The sequence below is a fragment of the Salvelinus alpinus genome, chromosome 19 (genome assembly GCF_045679555.1).
Source record: "Salvelinus alpinus chromosome 19, SLU_Salpinus.1, whole genome shotgun sequence".
NCBI lineage: Eukaryota > Metazoa > Chordata > Actinopteri > Salmoniformes > Salmonidae > Salvelinus > Salvelinus alpinus.
Window position 1 is genome coordinate 22,615,869 of NC_092104.1, and position 20,125 is coordinate 22,635,993.

Sequence of the window (20,125 nt, forward strand, 5' to 3'; positions counted from 1 at the left end):
TTAAAAAGTAAAAACCATAAAGTTGGCAGGTAGCAAAGTAACACGAGCAACAAAACGCACAGCAGCATGTAAACAAGTCCACAAGTTGTGACAGGAAATGATGTCAGTCCATGTCATGGAAGGAGCAGGTGTTCTTAATGTTTATATACTCACTGTACATTGACAGTGAAAAGTGAACCATCAACGATCCTAACCATTGTTTGGCAGTCCACACTACAGTATGTGTCAATCCTACTGAAATAGTTCACAAAGTCATCTGCCAAAATGTTATTTCCGTCATTGTTTATGCCTCAGGGTATTTGTTTAAAGTAACACAGTGTATGTTGATGCTGTGAACTTTCCACCTTGCTCCCTCGAGGATCTGGATATAGCTTTAATCACTTTTTATTTAGGGGAGGAAATCTAGACAAATCTCAGATCTCTGGTCTGTGATGACTGATATGAGCTTAGAGAGCTTTGCGAAGGCATCTCGCTGCCTTGATCTTACTTGGCCTTTTTAAACCTCTGCCGCCCGCCCACCCACCACCCGCTGCCACACCGGCTACCCCTCCTGGCAACAAAACATTCCCATGTTATTTATTGTCAGACATTTTTTAATGAACACACCATCCTATTTAAAGGTAAATTGTATTCTGACTTTACATTTTGGGTATCTAGCAGGGATGCCAAGAATCAAACACCTGCAGGCGGCTCTTGGTTTCTGTCTGCTTTTTTGTGAATTTGCATGACTGTCCACCACCCTCATTAGTTTTTCCTCATTAATTGCTTTAATTTCATGCAGCACCACCATGAGATGATAAGCACGAGGCTGATGAACATGCAAAGTCAAGGCGGGATCTCTTTATAGGACTATTAGTGCTGCACACTCAAGCCTTTATCATACAGTACATTATCTAAAATACTGTATGTCCCTCTTTTATATAGGGAATACAGTGCCTTTGGAAATTATACAGACCCCTTGACTATTTCCACATGTTGTTATGTTACAGCCTTAATCTACAATTGATTAAAAAGTCAAACAAAGTGAAAACAGGTATTTTGAAAAACAGAAATGCCTTATTTACATAAGTATTCAGGCCCACACCTGTCTATATAAGGTCCCACAGTTGACAGTGCAGGTCAGAGCAAAAACCAAGCTATGTGGTCGAAGGAATTGTCCATAGAGCTCAGAGACAGGATTTGTGTCGAGGCACAGATCTGAGGAATGGTACCAAAAACATTCTGCAGCGTTGAAAGTCCCCAAGAACACTGTGGCCTCCAAACTGGCCAAACTGACCAATTGGGGAAGAAGGGCCTAGGTAAGGGAGGTGACCAAGAACCCGATGGTCACTCTGAGATAGCTCTAGAGTTCCTCTGTGGAGATGGGAGAACCTTCCAGAAGGACAACCATCTCTGCAGCACTCCACCAATCAGGCCTTTATGGTAGAGCGGCCAGACGGAAGCCACTCCTCAGTAAAAGGCACGTGACAGCCTGCTTGGAGTTTGCCAAAAGGCACCTAAAGATTCTCAGACCATGAGGAACAAGATTCTCTGGTCTGACGAGACCAAGATTGAACTCTTTGGTCTGAATTCCAAGCGGCACGTCTGGAGGAAACCTGGCACCATCCCTACGGTGAAGCATGGTGGTGGCAGCATCATGCTGTGGGGATGTTTTTCAGAGGCAGGGACTAGTCAGGATCGAGGCAAAGATGAGGACAACAACCCTAAGCATACAGTCAAGACAAAGCAGGAGTGGCTTCGGGACAAGTCTCTGAATGTCCTTGAGTGGCCCAGCCAGAGCCTGGACTTGAACCTGATCGAACATCTCTGGAGAGACCTGAAAATAACTGTGCAGCAACGCTCCCCATCCAACCTGACAGAGCATGAAACGATCTGCATAGAAGAATAGGAGAAACTCCCCGAATACAGGTGTGCCAAGCTTGTAGCATCATACCCAAGAAGACTCAAGGCTGTAATCGCTGCCAAAGGTGCTTCAACAAAGTACTGAGTAAAGGGTCTGAATACTTATGTAAATGTGAGATTTCTGTTTTTTATGTTTAAAAAATGTTCAAATATGTCTAAAAAAAGTGTTTTGCTTTGTCATTATGGGGTATTGTGTGTAGATTGATGGGGGGGAAACTATTTTAATACATTTTTAGAATAAGGCTGTAATGTAACAAAATGTGGAAAAAGTCAAGGGGTCTGAATATGTTCCGAAGGCATTATTTACAGTTAGGATTCAGTTCTTTGTAGTAACGTACGCTGAACTAAAATATAAACGCAACAATTTCAAAGATCTTACGGAGTAAGGTATGCATATGTTGGTCATAGATACATTTAAAAAAGGTAGGGGCGTGGATCAGAAAACCAGTCAGTATCTGGTGTGACCACCATTTGCCACATGCAGGGCAACATCTCCTTCACAAAGAGTTGATCAGGCTGTTGATTGTGGCCTGTGGAATGTTGTCCCACTCCTCTTCAATGGGTGTGCGAAGTTTCTGGATATTGGCAGGAACTGGAACACACTGTCGTACACGTTGATCCAGAGCATCCCAAACATGTTCAATGGGTGACATGTCTGGTGAGTATGCAGGCCATGGAAGAACTGGTCCTGGGCTGGTGTGGTTACATGTGGTTGTGAGTCCGGTTGGAAGTACTGCCAAATTCTCTAAAATGACGTTGGAGGCTGCTTATGGTAGAGAAATGTACATTAAATTATCTGGCAACAGGCTTGGTGGACATTCCCGCAGTCAGCATGCCAATTGCACGCTACTTCAAACCTTGAGACATCTGTGGCATTGTTGTGTGACAAAACTACACAGTTTAGAGTGGCCTTATATTGTCCCCTGTACAAGGTGCAACTGTGTAATGATCATGCTGTTTAATCAGCTTCTTGATATGCCACACCTGTCAGGTGGATGGATTATCTTGGCAAATGAGAAATGCTCACTAACAGGGATGTAAACAAATTTGTGCACAAAATTTGAGAGAAATACAAACATGGGACCAATACTTTACATGTTGCGTTTTATATTTTTGCTCAGTGTAATAGGTTGTCCATTTAGTAGTACCTTGAATTGTTGCATGTACAAACCCATTAAATGTTTGACCACATTTTATCAAATACATTCTACCTGTATGTAGCTACATTTAGTTGAATAGTATATTTTCACGATTAACAGATGCCAATGTGTATGTTTCAGTGTCCAGACAGAGGAAGGCTTTGAGATCCTGTTAGGACCAGAGGTCACCTATGGCCCTCCAGGCATAGATCTCTCCAGGCCTGTTGCTATGACGATAGCTCACTGTGCTGAGGTGGATGCTGACAACTGGAACGTCCAACTGAAGAGGAAAACACAGGACAACAAATGGGAGGTAAGAGAAGCGCCTTTAAAGGGCAGCTGAAATAAAATAAAAAAACATTATCTGGTTGAAAATGGCCAATGTTGCATCGATATTAGTCAAAAAAATTGATTCTCATGTGTAAAAATGTTCTACAACGTGTACATAGCATCATTTTGGTCAAAGTGTTTTCATTTTAAACATGCCCAGTCATGCCAACTAATATGGGATGGTAACACCTAGGGAAAATGGTAATGCACGGAAAAAAGCTGCGCTGTGGCCCTCTATCCAATCGTACCAGCAGCACTTCCAGACAGTGAGAAAGACCTGCCCATTGCAGCACCTCGGAATTGTTTACATAGGACAAGACGTTGCCAATGGTATGTTGAGAGAACATTTGGCCTCTAATCCCTTTATTGAGGGATTAGAGGCCAAATTGAAAAAAAATTACAATTGCAGGATGTAATAGCAGAGAAGACAAACGGCTTGTGTCTGTCAGACAGGGTAACGACAGGGCAAAAGGCCTCGTTAGACATCGGCAGTATCGATCGGTGGATTCTGGACACGCTGAAATGGGTGTGGACGTGAGGCAATCGGGGAAGAGTCATGGAAATGGCCCCCCCACTGACCTGGACTCACTGTTTGTGTTCCAAATGGCACCCTATTCCCTTATAGTGCACTACTTTTGACTATGGGCCCTGGTCAAAAGTAGTGCACTGTAGTGTACAAAACATTAGGAACACCTTCCTAATATTGAGTTGCACCTCCTTATGCCCTCAGAACAGCCTCAATTGGTTGGGGCATGGACTCAACAAGATGTCGAAAAACTTACACAGGGATGTTGGCCCATGTTGACTCCAATGCTTCCCACAGTCAAGTTGGCTGGATGTCCTTTGGGTGATGGACCATTTATTTATTAAAAAATATATAATTTTGCCCTTTTTCTCCCCAATTTCGTGGTATCCAATTGCCCCATCGGTGCAACTTCTGTACGAACGCGGGATAGGCGAAGGTCGAGAGGCATGCGTCCTCTGAAACACGACCCCGCCAAGCCGCACTGCTTCTTGACACACTGCTTGCTTAACCCGAAAACCAACCGCACCAATGTGTCGGAGGAAACATTGTATAACTGGCAACCATGCGCCTGGCCCGCACTGCTTCTTGACACACTGCTTGCTTAACCCGAAAGCCAACCGCACCAATGTGTCGGAGGAAACATTGGATAACTGGCAACCATGCGCCTGGCCCGCCACAGGAATCGCTAGAGCGCAATGGAACAAGGACATCCCGGCTGGCCAAACCCTGCCCTAACCCGGACGACGCTGGGCCAATTGTGCACCTTCTAATGGGTCTCCAGGTCGCTGCCGGCTGCGACACAGCCCGGGATCGAACCCGGATCTGTAGTGATTCCTCTAGCACTGTGATGCAGTGCCTTAGACCCCTGTGCCACTCGGGAGGCCCAGCTGGTGAACTTGATACACACGGGAAACTGTTGAGCGTGGAAAAACCCAGCAGCGTTGCATTTCTTGACTCACTCAAACCAGTGCACCTGGCACCTACTACCATACCCCGTTCAAAGGCACTTAAATCGTTTGTCTTGCCCATTCACCTTCCGAATGGTACACATTCACAATCCATGTCTCAATTGTCTCAAGGCTTAAATTCTTCTTTAACCTGTCTCCTCCCATTCATCTACACTGATTGAAGTGGATTTAACAGGTGACATCAATAAGGGCACATAGCTTTCACCTGAATTCACCTGGTCAGGCTGTCATGGAAAGAGCAAATGTTCTTAAAATGTTATACACTCAGTGTATAGGGAATAGAGTGCCATTTGGGATGCACAGACTGCCGGCCCTGCCTCCTAGACACCTCCCTCTGCTCAGGAATGTTTCACTGAACAGACACGTGAATCAGGCTGCCTGCCACTCACTGGCTTATTCAGTAATTGTTAGACAATGGTTTGTTACCTTCTGTTTTTCTCAGCACTGTCGTTGAGATACTAGGTCCCACCCTCCACAGTATTTGTTTTTTCCCATGTGAAGTTGCTAGTAGTAGTTGATATATATTTCAGCATTCTTGTTGTTTTTCACAGTATGCACTGTTCACCTTAGGAATGTCTAATACTTCCACGGTGTTGTCTTTTTGAGAAAGACATTTCTACAGTGTTAACCCATATTGTCATTGTACATTCCCAAGGGGCTGTTAATCCACAACCCAGAGGCTCTGCAGGAACTACCAGCGCCAGCTCTTTGCATTATTTGTTAATAAGAATGTTTTTGTTTTTTTACAAACAAGTGTAAGATAAAATATGAAGAGCATGTCCAGGCAGGCATTAATAGAAGTGTACATCTGACAGTGCTTTGGCAGACTGAACAGAGCGGTCAGAATAATGACTAGTGCAGTTCTGCCCCAGGCTGTTATGTGGTGTCAGTGCTAAGAACAGTGCTTGTTATTTAGAAGACCAACAGTCACTAGATTATCCTCAGTCGGCCCCTACACCCAGTCTGTCCTAAATAATGTTGTTACAACCAATGGAAGTGGGCTGTGTGTAAGGTAATTATACAAGGTGTAGCAGTCTTTGCATGTATCACTGGCTTGCTTACCCTGGGCAAGGATACAATGAGACAGCGGCACGGATCTTTGTCTCAATTAAGGGCTGCCTTCTGACCCCGTCAGTTCATAAATACTTCATGTTTCTCCCTGGCCCTTCTCTAACGGTGTCCCAAATAGCACCCTATTCCCTACATAGTGCACTACTTTTGACCCGACTATGTAGGGAATAGGGTGCCATTTGGAATGTAGCCTATAATCTTTCTCGGATATGCAACATGCATTTCTGCAGATTTCAGACCCTGCAGACAATCTGGAGATTATTCTAGCTAAGATTTGTACTGCTTTGACGTGTTCTTCAAGTGATACACTGTTTTCTCAGACAACACTGAATGAATCTTTTGTGCTTGGCTCGATGTTTGCTTGACCTTGCAAGGGCTTTTTAGAGGTGGCACAGTTATGCTGTTTTTCACTGCTAGATCAACTGGTCAAGTTAATAGTATTTTCTGCCTTAATATACTCTCCCTATTATACTCAAGATGCTACTACAAAGGGAAAAGAGAGAGCCCTGAAGTAGATGCTAAAATGTATATAAGACTTATGTCGCTTTTTACTCTTAGTATTCAAAAGCAAGGTGACCCCTCAGAGGTTTAGAAATAATGAGTCCTTTCATAAAAATCAAGCCAAAGGACATGAAAAGTTTTCATGACCATCATAACTCAAAAAGGCATACAGTAATAGCATTAAATACCGGTTAAAGCCGTGTATGACATTTAATGACATGGTGTATGTGATGTGAGTCATGATTTGAACTCCAGTCAGTCATCTGGGTGGTGGGGTAGCATAGCTCTCTGGTCACATCCCAAATGACACCCTGTACCCTGCATAGTGCACTACTTTTGACCAGGGGCTCTGCTCAAAAGTAGTGCACTATAAAGCTAATAGGATGCTATTTAGGACGCGGCTAGCCCTCTGTCTGCTCTGCTCTGCTAATGACCCTGAGGATGAGCCAGGCGTCTAATTTACGTAGCTCAGCCTTGCGTCTCATTACCCCTCTCTGCAACCAGAGGTTCAACACAACACAGACTAACAACATACAGCAAAATTGGTAGATACTAGCTAACATTCGTTGGTCCTTCTTTGTTTCTCATTTGTGTAAATTACATAGCTTGTTATGTTTCCAATTTTCTGCCAGATTGGCATTCTTTTTTTGTTCTTCTTATAGAAGAGGGGGTGGATACTGTAGTCTGGTGTATAATTAAGCAATAAGGCCAGAGGAGGTGTGGTATATGGCCAATATACCATGGCTAAGGGGTGTTCTTAGGCATGGCGCAATATGGTCTGAATACCACAGCTGTATTCAGGGCCCGAACCACCCAGTTTATAATTGATGTTTTAAACTGGGTGGTTCTAGCCCTGAATGCTGATTGGCCGACAGCCGTGGTATATCAGACCGTATACCACGGGTATGACAAAAAAAAATATTTTTACTGCTCTAATAACGTTGATAACCAGTATATAATAGCAATAAGGCACCTCGGGGGTTTGTGGCATATGGCCAATATACCACGACTAAGGGCTGTGACCAGACACTCCACGATGCGTCACGCGTAAGAACAGCCCTTAGCTGTGGTATATTGGCCATATACCACACACCCTCGTGCCTTATTGCTTAATTATAGGCTGCCCAGTAGAAAAATATTGAATCTATTAATTGGCATTTAAAATAAGTGTTTCTCACCTAGGCCTACTGCTGTCATGTTCATAAATAAAGCATGTGTGTATTGTTCGTATTGACTGATTGGTGTTCTGAGATATGTTACCATCTCCTAGCTGACGATCACATACTTCAGAGACTGCTTATAAGTAGATATTGTTCCCGTTTGAAAACAACTTTATGCACATTATATTAATTTCCGTTATGTAACTTAGAACCAAACATTGAAATGGTCTCATGATGACACAACACGATAAAAGATGCAGAACAAATACACATACAATACACACACAGCCCACAGAGCATAATTCTAGTATTTATTATCAGTATAATCAAATGTAATGATGCTAAATTAAATTGTCTTATCATCCTCTTTTGCTAAGCGACCTGTGTTGTGTTCTATGTTCTGTGTTTCCAGGAAGTGATGTCAGTGGAGGATGAGTCAACATCTTGTTATTGCCTGATGGACTCCAGTAGCTGCCACCTGCTGCTGGACCAGCCGGGCTCATATGCCCTTGTTGGTGAACCACTCACCCAGGCAGCTGTGAAGAGGCTGAAGCTAGCAGTGTTTGGCAGCATGGGGCCCACCCCCATGGACTACAGCCTCCGAGTCTACTGTGTGGACGACACGCCACACGCCTTTCAGGTGCTATCATTGTTTCGAGTGTTTGTGGGGGGTTGGTTATTTTCATTGATTGCCGTTGGCTTTCCTGTGCAATCATATGAAGCGCAGTATTGATTACAGTGATTTTGCTCAGGCAGTAGAGGATAGAGGACCACAAACATTGATATTTACGCATTAGCCTTCCGATCATTCGGTCATATTGTACTGTATGTGACTCTGAGTAAATTCAAATTCAATAAAGCATGTAAATGTGTGTATCGATATCTTCTCATCTAGCGTCAGGGAATTAAACTTCCTCACTTCCCCTGAGACATAGAACAGAACAGGCCTCAGGAGTGACTCAGCTTGTGTTCCTGTGATTTAGCAGAAGTCACTGGCAGCTGGGTTTAAAATGCTTTTTGGATTTGGTTTATGAATCCATCCCCTGCGCAGCCTGCCGAGCAGATGCCAGCCCTCTCTGTCCCCTGGGTCTCTGTCGACTACAATCACACTCACTCTCCTTCATGTTGTTCAAACTCTGGCTATAGACGGACACAGTAAATTACTGGTCATATCCTTGACCTAGATTAATAGGATGCTCCTGATAATAATATTAAGGATCTCATTTCAGTGAGAGATTTCCTTCTGAATGTAGCTGTTACTCTGGCTTCAGCGGCCATACAATGTTAGGATTGGGCTGGCAAACAACCATCTAGTCTGCATAGGGAATACAGAATCTGTAGATTACACAGTTACAGATTACATAATACAATTTGTCCAAGCAATGATGATCTTAAAGACGGGGGATGGGGAAATGTTGCTGCATTGAATGGGGTGTCGTTTCTCAAGGTCACAGACAATGGCCATGATTTGCCCTTAAAGTGATTGGATGGATATTGAGTATGATTTTTTTTAATAGGAAGCTCTGTGATCTACTGGACAACCATAGAGTTGAGTTCAATGATGTCCAGGATGTAACTGTGTTTAAAGACAAAGGTAGATGGAGGGTACTTCATCCAGCAGGTTCCCTGTTGTCATTGTATTTGTATTATTTGAGAAATTTTCAAGCATGTTTTATGATCACATTGCCAATGTTGGATTGTTTTTAACACCTACCGTGAAGAAGCAATACGCACGCACACAGACATTGTTTTGTGATTGAAATGTCTGAAAAACAGCCACAGAAACTGAGAGCAATGATGCCAGATGAATAACTTCAGCCTCAAATCAAAGAGCCCTTTCATCACTCCAAATTCAATTTGGTGGACGGCTGTTAGCCGATACATGCTCATCCAATGGATTAAATTGAAACTTCAAACTTGTATGGCTCCACATTTGATATAGCTGCTAATGAGAATTGTATTTTTTTATATTCTTTAATGTAATTTAAGGACACTCTTGACTTGAGGATAATGCTCAGGTTTTGACAATGTTTGCGATAGTCGATTTGTGGATCCACCAGAGCAAGAATCAATCACTAAACAGTTGGTTGGCAGTGAACTGGGATGTAAACTGTGGTGATAACTGTCCTATTGATCTGTCTCTCTCTCTGTCTGTCTCTTTATCCATCTGTCCCCAGGGAGTGGTGGCCACAGAGACCTGTAGAGGAGGGCAGCTCCTGGAGGAACCCAAGATTCTGCCTTTCAGAGGGAACACCTTCAGCCTCCAGGTCTCCATCCAGGATGTCCCACAGTTTCTATGGAACATTAAACCCTTTACCACGTGTCAGGTAACTGAGACTGTAACTACATACAGATTGAGCACTGAATGATTTCAGATACATTACTGGAAATCTGAGCATGGAAAGATGCATGTGTTATTTGTTGCCAGATTGTTGACATTTTGGATACAACCAGACTTACTGGAGGTTGTTTACCTTTATTGGTACATGTGTGTGAACACTGGACAGAAATGTAGGTCAGTACTTCCTCTGTAAATATGTTTTCTAATATTGCCTTCAGACAAACAAAGAGGTATAATCGTTTCGCACTCAAAAATGTTGCATAAAGCTTAATTATTCAATGTAATTAGTCAATGTTAATTATTCAAAGCTTAATTATTCAATGCTGCTCATCTGTAGTTCTTTACTAAGGCTGTTTTGAATTCAAGAAAATTGTACCTACACACTGAAGAAGGCTGTAAAGGTGAAACGTCTGTGTACGCTATCCCTGATGCAGTACATTTGTTTTACATTGAATAAGGAAGTAAGCTTTATGCAAAAAAAAATTGAGCACGAACCCATTACACCTCTTCGTTTGTCTGAATTTGTGGATTTACGCACCGGCCAAGCTTCTGGGAGAGCGCAAAGGTTCTCTTTTGATTAGCTAATATTGCCTTCTAACTACCTCTCACTTTAAAATGGTTGTGCTTGTTTTTCCAATAGGCTTTATAATTGCCCCCAAAACAACTGTGAGTGGGGCGAGGAAGTAGGATGGCGTGCCTCAGACAGACCGTCAGACAGACACTTCCTCTTGGCTTATTTATGAGGATATTTGGAGGGAGACTACCTCTGTGAACCTCCCCCTTTCATAGAGCAGGTGGAGAGTAATGGCTCTCGCCTGCACCATACAGTACATCAAGACAGCTTTTAATGCTAAAAATGACCTGGCCTCTCCACGTACATCATTCCCCTAGCGCACCATTAACTGCTGCATCCATCCCGCATCGTGGAGGATCTGATGATCAAAGCCAAGGGGTTAAGTCCTCTTTAGGCAAAAAGTCTGTTTACATTTTCTTTACTGTACAGTTAGCCATGGTCCCTATCACCATAGGTGAGTCCCATATAGCACACTATTCTCTATATAGTGCATTACTTTTGACCAGAGCTCTATGGGAAGTGCACTATATCAGGGATAGGGTGCCATTTGGGATGCATATCCTTACTGTGAATAGTTTACAGGTCACTTTATTATGCAGAGATGGAAGAAGGGAGCATGCGCGAGGTCAAGGACGTTTCCCTGCCGATGTGCTCACGGCAGAAATTAATTATGTATCAAAGGCAATCATTTCCCCGTTCGTCGTTCCCTCGCTCCCGGGTATATCGCGTGTAATACTTAGCTCGCGATCGGACTTCCATTATCAGAATTAAGTGGGATTTGCCCCTCCCCCTACAGTACAAATGCATATTTCCATACACAATGCTATCGTTGCATAATGCTGCGCGACTTCAAACCCCTCAAACATCCTCTTACCACACTACTTTGTCTGCGTATGCATATGAGACCTTCCCATGTGACAGATAGAATAGGAGCTGAGTCATCTTCTGGAGAGGAATAATACTGTAGAAACCCAGATATCTCATCCTGTTTTGCCTCTGTCTTCCTCCTCTCTCACTCCGTCTCTCTCTCGCCATGCAGGAATTTTCCTTTTCCCAAGTGTGGTGCAGCAACCAGCAGCCCCTGCACTGTGCCTTCTCCCTGGAGAGATACAGCCCCACCACCACCCAGTTCTCCTGCAAGATTAGCGTGAAGCAGGTCAAAGGTCACGAGCAGATTCTGCAGGTCTATACATCGGTGGCAAAGGTGAGCCTGGCTCTCCGTGTGTGGAGGACATTTTTCTCCCACAATCCATACATACAATCTTTATTTAACCTCAGTGAAGTCAGTGTCCTCTGCTGGCTGAACAGCCTGTCCTCAGGGTCTGCAGTGGTTGTCTTTCAAATGGCACTCTATTCCCTATAGTGCTCTGGTCAAATCTAGTGCACTATATAGGGAATAGGGTGCCATTTGGGATGCATACTGTGTTTCTTTATAAAACAGAGGGCAGATAGAATATATCAATGTGAGCTGACTATTCTTGGTCCTGTGTATCCCAACAGCCCTTTTGTTAAATACAAATGTAATTTAATTATATTTGACAACTGTGACATTGTGTTTTGCCTCTCCCCTTTGTCTGTTTTGCCTTTGTAGAGCAAGAAGGAGTCAGTCCTGTTTTTTATGCAGACAGACTGCACCGTCACCTCACAGACGGGACCCAAGGCCTTCAAAATACCCCTTTCCATCCACCAGAGGATCTGTGCCACCTTCGACACTGCCAACACTAAGGGAAAGGACTGGCAGCTCTTAGCCCAGAAACTCCATCTAGATAGGTGTGTGTCCAAGGCTGTGATCCCAAATAGCACCGTATTCCCTATGTAGTGCACTACTTTTCACCAGGGCCCCATGGCACTAAATAGGGAATAATAGTGTGCCATTTGAGATGCAGACCAGCTGTCCGTCATGTCTCACGGGGTGTTTCAATGATTGCTTGAACAAACAGCAGAAGGTATTTGAGAGACTTTAGTGGTTCCAAATGAGCCTGATCAGCTGTCCTCATTTTATATCTTATCATGTTAAGCTCATTTTAATTGAGTCTGATGGCACATCAATGACTGCATTCACAGAGGGTGATATGCTTTTGGCAGGGAGGGGTAAACCATTGTTTTGTAGTGAAAGTGTGCCCTCCACTGGATCTAATGGATATCTGTAATAGACACATTGCAAGCTGTTAGCGCAAAGCACCCATAAGCCTACAGAGTACATTTGTCATATGCCTACATATTCAGCTCTAACTCGAAATTCACTTCTTCCACACAAATGTTACCTTACAGTTGACTTACTTAGATATTTCAAGATATCCCTGATCATGTCCAGTATGTCTAGTCTTAGAGAAACATTTTCCAGCACAATGTCAGTCCCTCCCTGCTGAGATTAGGAACCAGCACTGTGATGAAACACAGAATTCTATCTCATAGAAGACAAAGATCTATAAACAACTGTTTTTTATAAACAAAAGTGTTGTTCACTTTGCTAAGTGCGCTGTTACCACTTTGTCCACTAATGCGTTTCTCTCCTTCCCCCAGGAACCTGTTGTATTTTGCTAAGCAACAGAGCCCCTCTGCCGTCATACTGAGCCTGTGGGAGGCACGACACCAAGACACTGGTGACCTTGACTCTCTGGCAAGCGCTCTGGAGGAAATTGGCAAGATCCAGTCCAAAAGCACTGTAGCAAAGAGCCATGAGGAACCTGAATCAGACTCGGTACATCATTTTGGAACAGGAAGCCCAGACAACCCAGTGTGTGGAATGGGTGAACTCACCAATCATGAGACGGCTAACTCAGTCCCTGAGTATACTAGCTGACTTGTCTCCTCCTACATAGATCCCAACAAGCCCAGTGTAATGCATATCCATATATGCACATAACGACTGACAGCTAACTCGGTCGTGGATTAAAAGGTCCATAGGATGTCAGTGTGCGAATGGAGTTTGTTGTTCACAGAGCAAAAAACATGACAGGCAAAAATGACCACTGAGAAAGAAAAAAAAATCTGTCATTGCTGTGTGTACTGTAACTTTATCCATCCCTTTCTGATGATGTACTGTACATCTGTTTTGCCTTTCGCCGTTCTATTCCCTCCCTTCTTTTCCTCCTAGTTAATGCTATTCTTAAGTCAGGCTGACCATTTGAGTTTGTTTTCTTATTCTGTTGTTCAGGATATAGAGGACCCTCTACACTGTTAGGACCCACTAATGCTCTTCAAAAAGTGGAAATGCTCGTCACCGTCCCCAGGGTTTGATACTGCCCTCATGTGCATCTGCATTTACAGTGAGTGCATCCCAAATGGCACCCTATGCCCCATCTAGTGCATTACTTCTGAATAGAGCCGTATAGAACCTAGTGAAAAGTAGTGCACTAAATGGGGAATAGGGTGTTCCATTTGGGAAGTATCCCATATCACACCTATACCGTATTCGTTTCTATTTGAATACTTGGTCATCAATTCCAAATAATGTCTCAAATAGGAGAAACCACTCTGAAACAGGTATAAACAGTACAGAGTTTAATAACATGCATTTTACTGTAATGTTCAGATTTTTTTTCTGTATCAGCGTAACATTGTAAAAGAGATCCTGGTGGTACAGTGGTGGGTTGTGTGAGGACAATGTACTGTTAACATGATTCAGGCTGGATCCTTTATCTTTAAAGGAAAACCCCTGACAATGATGGAAATGTCTTTGTCAGGCTACAGTACTGCAGTGTGTGTTTGTGTGCATGCATGCATGTGACAGTTGTGGTTTGGCCACCCTGGGGGAGAAAGAGAAAGCTGGAGGAGCTGTATGATGTCATTTCCTGGCACTATGCCATGTGTATCTCTGCATCTTATCACCCACTTTCAACCATTACTAACACCTGTCAAAGAGCTGCTGATCTACCCAACACACAAGGCCCCCAACAGAGGCACAGAACTTCACAACTACACAGGACATGAATGTGGATTAGGGTTTGGGTCAATTCCAATTTAATTTGAAAAAGACAATTAAATTCTTGAATTCACTTATGAAGTGGAGAATTTACATTGAATTAAATTTGAATTTAAAAAATCTTAAAGTTACAGAATTGAATTTGAATTAGACTGATTTGGAATTGTAAAAACATTTAATCTTTGGAATTGAATTGAATTGGGATTCAATATTTTTACATTTCCCAGTTAATGGAATTCATGCACATAGTATAAAAATGGACTGTAGGATTTGTTTTTAATTTTTTCAATCTGTAGTACTATATTGCCAGTATAGCTAGGCTGTCGGAACATTGATGATCAGCATGAAGGAATTTAATTTGAATTTGTGGAAATGTTGTGGATAGTATTGAATTAGGAATTTAATTATTGGAATTTACCTAACATTGGAATTCAGAGAAAATGTCTCAATTCAAAGACTGACATGGAATTTGAATTCAATTAAATGGAATTGACAGAAAAAGAGAATTGAATGACAATTTAATTTGTAGAATTGACCCCAACCCTGATGTGGATAGAATGTGTAATAGTATGGGAAGCCTTTCTGGTACAATAAGCAGGCCTGTTTAACATATTGTTGTACTGTATAAGTAAGGAGGGCCCATAGGGCTCTATAGTAAATATGGTGCCATTTGGGGCGCATCTTAAATGCCATAGGAATGCAGTGGCATTACTGGTTTGAACAATAGGCACTGTATTGAACACGTTTAAAATAGATGTCCAGCTAAAAAATGGAACAGGATGGTGTTTCTGTACTTTATTGTATTCCATGTACCCTATAATTCACAGGATGGATTTGTTTATTCCATGTAAATCAAAGGATGGTATTGTTTATTCCATGTAATTCTTATGATGCATATTTCTGTTTTTATGTGTTCAATATGATTTAGCATCAACAGGCTTGGATCATGCCTGTTTGTAGTTACTCATGCTTTCATTTGTATTACAATGAGCATAATCACAAGGATTTTAAATGATCTAAATACTTTTAGAAAATTGCGCTCAGAGGTGTCTCACTACAGTTATATTTTACAAAACGCTCAACTTGTTCATTGTACACCTGTTGCAGTCTCCTCTGAACTACCTAAAACGCTGTTAGATCATAGTTTGTTATATGCAATTTCATATACAAGAGGATGCATCCAAAATGGAACCCTATTCCCTTTATAGTGCACTACTACAGAGCTCTGGTCAAAAGTAGTGCACTATAGAAGGAAAACGGTGGCTGAAGTGTTGAGTTGTGTCTACTGTGCCCTTATTGGTGTATGTTGCTCTCAACAGCAACGATCAGACGAGCTGAATTTTACACACTACCCACTGAGCACAGACATCAATTCATTGTCTATTCCACTTTGGTTCAATGTAATTTCATTGAAATGACGTGGAAACAACGCTTATTCAACCAGTGTGTGCCCAGTGGGTACATGAAACCTACATTGCTTTTTGGTTTCTACATTCGCTATGCTCTCCTAATCAATTGAGCGTTAATCGTTATACAATCCAGCTGGATATAGAATAGATTAGTGAGTGGGTGAGCTTTACGTTTTGAAAATTATAGTTTTTCTTAATTGTTAGCAATTTAATTTCAATTCCCTGTACTAATGTGAGCAAGAGTGGTGAAAAAAACAGAAACAGGTGTGCTGTTGTAGTGCTAAACAGTGGCTAATGTTGCATTAAGAGCATTTGTCTGGAATACAATACATCATAACAACCAAACATAGCATTTAACTATTTTATTTAATGTTGCCTATTGCATACATGCCTAGTCATATCTAAGGTATTAAATGTTGAAGTTAAGTTTTTACATTTTATTAAGTGGGCCACTGGGTTTTGAACCATACATACATACTCTGTATTATTATTGCTTTGTGTTGTGTCACAGGCTGAAGACTATTGTTGTCACAGGCTGAAGACTATTGTTGTCACAGGCTGAAGAATATTGTTGTCACAGGCTGAAGGGTATTTGTTGTCACAGGCTGAAGGGTATTTGTTGTCACAGGCTGACGACAATTGTGGTGTCACAGGCTGACGACGATTGTGGTGTCACAGGCTGACGACGATTGTGGTGTCACAGGCTGACGACGATTGTGGTGTCACAGGCTGACGACGATTGTGGTGTCACAGGCTGACGACGATTGTGGTGTCACAGGCTGACGACGATTGTGGTGTCACAGGCTGACGACGATTGTGGTGTCACAGGCTGACGACGATTGTGGTGTCACAGGCTGACGACGATTGTGGTGTCACAGGCTGACTACGATTGTGGTGTCACAGGCTGACGACGACGATTGGTGTGTCACAGGCTGAAGAGTTTACTGTTGGACCCCTGATTTAATGTCCCCTGAGTTGGTAACTATTCCCATTATAGCCCACTGGGCCAAAACTGGTTGAATCCAAAAAATAATCCATGTCATGTCAATCAAAAAATTCAAAGTGAATCAACTTGGAAGTCTGAATGGATTTGAAAAAAGTAATCAATGTAAGGGAATTTAGTGTTTTTCACCTAACTTTTAACTTAAATCCAATGACATGGTGAATTTGTTTTTTCCGTTGAATTCAGGTTAACTCAACCAAATGTAAATTAAAACTAGACTTTGAATGAACGTCTGTGCCCAGTGGGAGTGCACTATGTTTGACCAAGGTCTATAGGCCTCTGGTCAAAACTAGTGCACTATAAAGGGAATAGGGTATCATTTGGGACGCATGCTATAGCTCCACACTGACTTCATCAGGATGGATGTTGCTATGCTCCATTTCACATCACGCATGGCCTTTGGCTTCATATCACTATTCTTGTGCCTTGTTTAACTACTGTAAATGGTGAATGTTGTAAAGTACAGATGGGGCTGAAAAAAAATAAACAAAGCAAAACCATACATTTAAAAAAGTATTAGTTTAAAAAGTATTTAAGATTATATAATTCAATAGGCTGCAGAGCTTTTCTAGTGCTAAACATACTGCATATGTTTGGTATTGCCAGGGTAGCTTTGTGGTATATTGTATCTATATAATTATGGACATTTTGGATGTTTTCTGTACAGTAGAATTTGCAAATGTATATGCAGCCTTTTGGAAATAAATGTACAGCTAAAGTCTCAACTTGAGTATGAGTGAGTTACTGTGCACATTTGACAAAATATATACTTCATACACTGTTATATGATCTACTAGGTCTACTTCACTGTTATGCTGGTCGACTACATATTTCTGAGCTCAATGGTTTCTCATGCTTTTGATTTCTCCTCACTTGTACAATATGGCTTAGATGTCTTCTTCCACTAGCCACTTCATGAATCTACAGTAGCTTGGCCCCAGTTATCCTCTGGATGTACTAAACCTAAAGAATACAGTGGCTGCTCATAGTCTTTAAATATCTTAAAGCCAGCACAGAAAAGGTGCCCTGGCCACCCTCTCCCTGCATGCCATGCAATCCTGGGCACACAGGAAGTTAGTGTGCCAAACAGGAGAGTTCACTGCAGAGAACAGTTCTAATGAGAATCATGGGAATAGTTTCTAAGTCTTGCCCTGCGGAAGGTGAGGTCTCAAACTGAATGTCCCAAAGTTCAAGGCCATTTCAACATACACTTTAGGTATGTTCATCTTCTATTGTACATAATGTGTCATTTCTGGAGTCAAGTGTTTGCTTGCTACAGAGGCAGACTAGGCCCAGCACAATCCAAACCAAGGAAACCAAGCAGTCACCTTCAATACAAAGTTCACACTTATCTTCAAATGGGCAGCTCAGGGACCCTTGCCACTCCCTTGAGTCTGTATCCTTATCAAGAAGCACAGAATGCTATAGCAAACAAAGCAGAGTGTCATGAGCGGTCCACACGTCTTTTGATTCTTAGATCAACAGTGCATTCGGAAAGTATTCAGACACCTTGACTTTTTCCACATTTCTAAAAATGTTAATCAACACACGCCTCCGGAGTGGCGCAGTGGTCTAGGACATGGCATCATGGTGCTTGAGGTGTCACTACATACCCGGGTTTGATCCAAGGCTGTGTCACAGCTGGCCGTGACCTTGAAGCGGAAAACAATTGGCCCAGCGTTGTCCGGGTTAGAGGGGGGTTTGGCCGGCTGGGATTTCCTTGTCCCATCGCGCTCTAGCTACTCATTGTGATGGGCCGGGCGCCTGCGAGCTGACTTCGGTCGCCAGCTGAACAGTGTTTCCTCTGACACATTGGTGCAACTGTCTTCTGGGTTAAGCGAGCAGTGTGTCAAGAAGCAGTGCAGTTCGGCAGGAAGCATGGTTCTTGATCTTCGCCTTTCCCGAGTCTGTAGGGGAGTTGTAGCGATGGGAAAAGACTAACGACCAATTGGATATAACGTATAGGGGTAAAAGTACAAATAAAATGTTATAAATTATAGCTACACACAATAGCCCATAATGACAAAGCGAAAACAGCTTTTTAGACATTTTTGCTCATTTATAAAAAATAAAAAAATAATGTATTTACATAAGTATTCAGACCCTTTGCTATGAGACTAAAAATTGAGCTCAGGTGCATCCTGTTTCCATTGATCATCCTTGAGATGTTTCTACAACTTGATTGGAGTCCACCTGTGGTAAATTCAATTGATTGGAGATGAGTTGGAAAGGGCCTCACCTGTCTATATAAGGACCCACAGTGCGTGTCAGAGCAAAAAGCAAGCCATGACGTTGAAGGAATTTTCCGTAGAGTGCCGAGACAGGATTGTGTTGAGGCACAGATCTGGGGAATGGTACCTAAATTGTTTCTGCAGCATTGAAGGTCCCCAAGAACACCGTGGCTGCCATCATTCTTAAATGGAAGAAGTTTGGAACCACCAAGACTCTTCCTAGAGCTGGCCGCCCGCTCCCAACTGAGCAATCGGAGGAGAAGGGCCTTGACCAAGAATCCGATGGTCACTGACAGAGCTCCAGCGTTCCTCTGGTGAGATGGGAGAAACTTCCAGAAGGACAACCATCTCTGCAGCGCTCCACCAATCAGGCTTTATATTTATAATTAAATATATGTTTACCTTTATTTAACTAGGCAAGTAAGTTAAGAACAAATTCTTACTTTCAATGACGGCCTAGGAACAGTGGGTTAACTGCCTTGTTCAGGGGCAGAACAACAGATTTCTTGAGAGGATCTGCAGAGAAGAATGGGAGAAACTCCCCAATTACAGGAGTGCCAAGCTTGTAGCATCATACCCAAGAAGACTCAAGGCTGTAATCGATGCCAAAGGTGCTTCAGCAAAGTACTGAGTAAAGAGTCTGAATACTTATGTACAGTTGAAGTCGGAAGTTGACTTGCACTTAGGTTGGAGTCATTCAAACTCGTTTTTCAACCACTCCACAAATTTCTTGTCAACAAACTATAGTTTTGGCAAGTCGGTTAGGAAATCTACTTTGTGCATGACACAAGTAATTTTCCCAACAATTGCTTACAGACATATTATTTCACTTATAATTCACTGTATCACAATTCCAGTGGTGCAGAAGTTTACATACACTAAGTTGACTGTGCCTTTAAACAGCTTGGAAAATTCCAGAAAATGATGTCATGGCTTTAGAAGCTTCTGATAAGCTAATTGACATAATTTTAGTCAATTGGAGGTGTACCTGTGGATGTATTTCAAGGCCTAGCTTCAAACTCAGTGCCTCTTTGCTTGACATCAT

General features: G+C 42.4%; 1 protein-coding gene across 6 annotated transcripts in view; it reads left to right on the forward strand.

Annotated features, from left to right (window-relative positions):
* LOC139545141 (netrin receptor UNC5D-like) overlaps positions 1 to 17,574 on the forward strand; it is a 240,953-nt gene extending 223,379 nt beyond the window's left edge. For all 6 annotated transcript variants that reach the window (XM_071352570.1, XM_071352573.1, XM_071352572.1 and 3 more), the window contains 6 exons: positions 3,183 to 3,354; positions 8,010 to 8,237; positions 9,775 to 9,924; positions 11,552 to 11,716; positions 12,104 to 12,282; positions 13,036 to 17,574. In XM_071352570.1, coding sequence (XP_071208671.1) covers positions 3,183 to 3,354; positions 8,010 to 8,237; positions 9,775 to 9,924; positions 11,552 to 11,716; positions 12,104 to 12,282; positions 13,036 to 13,315 — 1,174 coding nt within the window. In that variant the 3' untranslated portion in view covers positions 13,316 to 17,574. The remainder of the gene's footprint in view (positions 1 to 3,182; positions 3,355 to 8,009; positions 8,238 to 9,774; positions 9,925 to 11,551; positions 11,717 to 12,103; positions 12,283 to 13,035) is intronic.
* Positions 17,575 to 20,125: the final 2,551 nt, after the last annotated feature.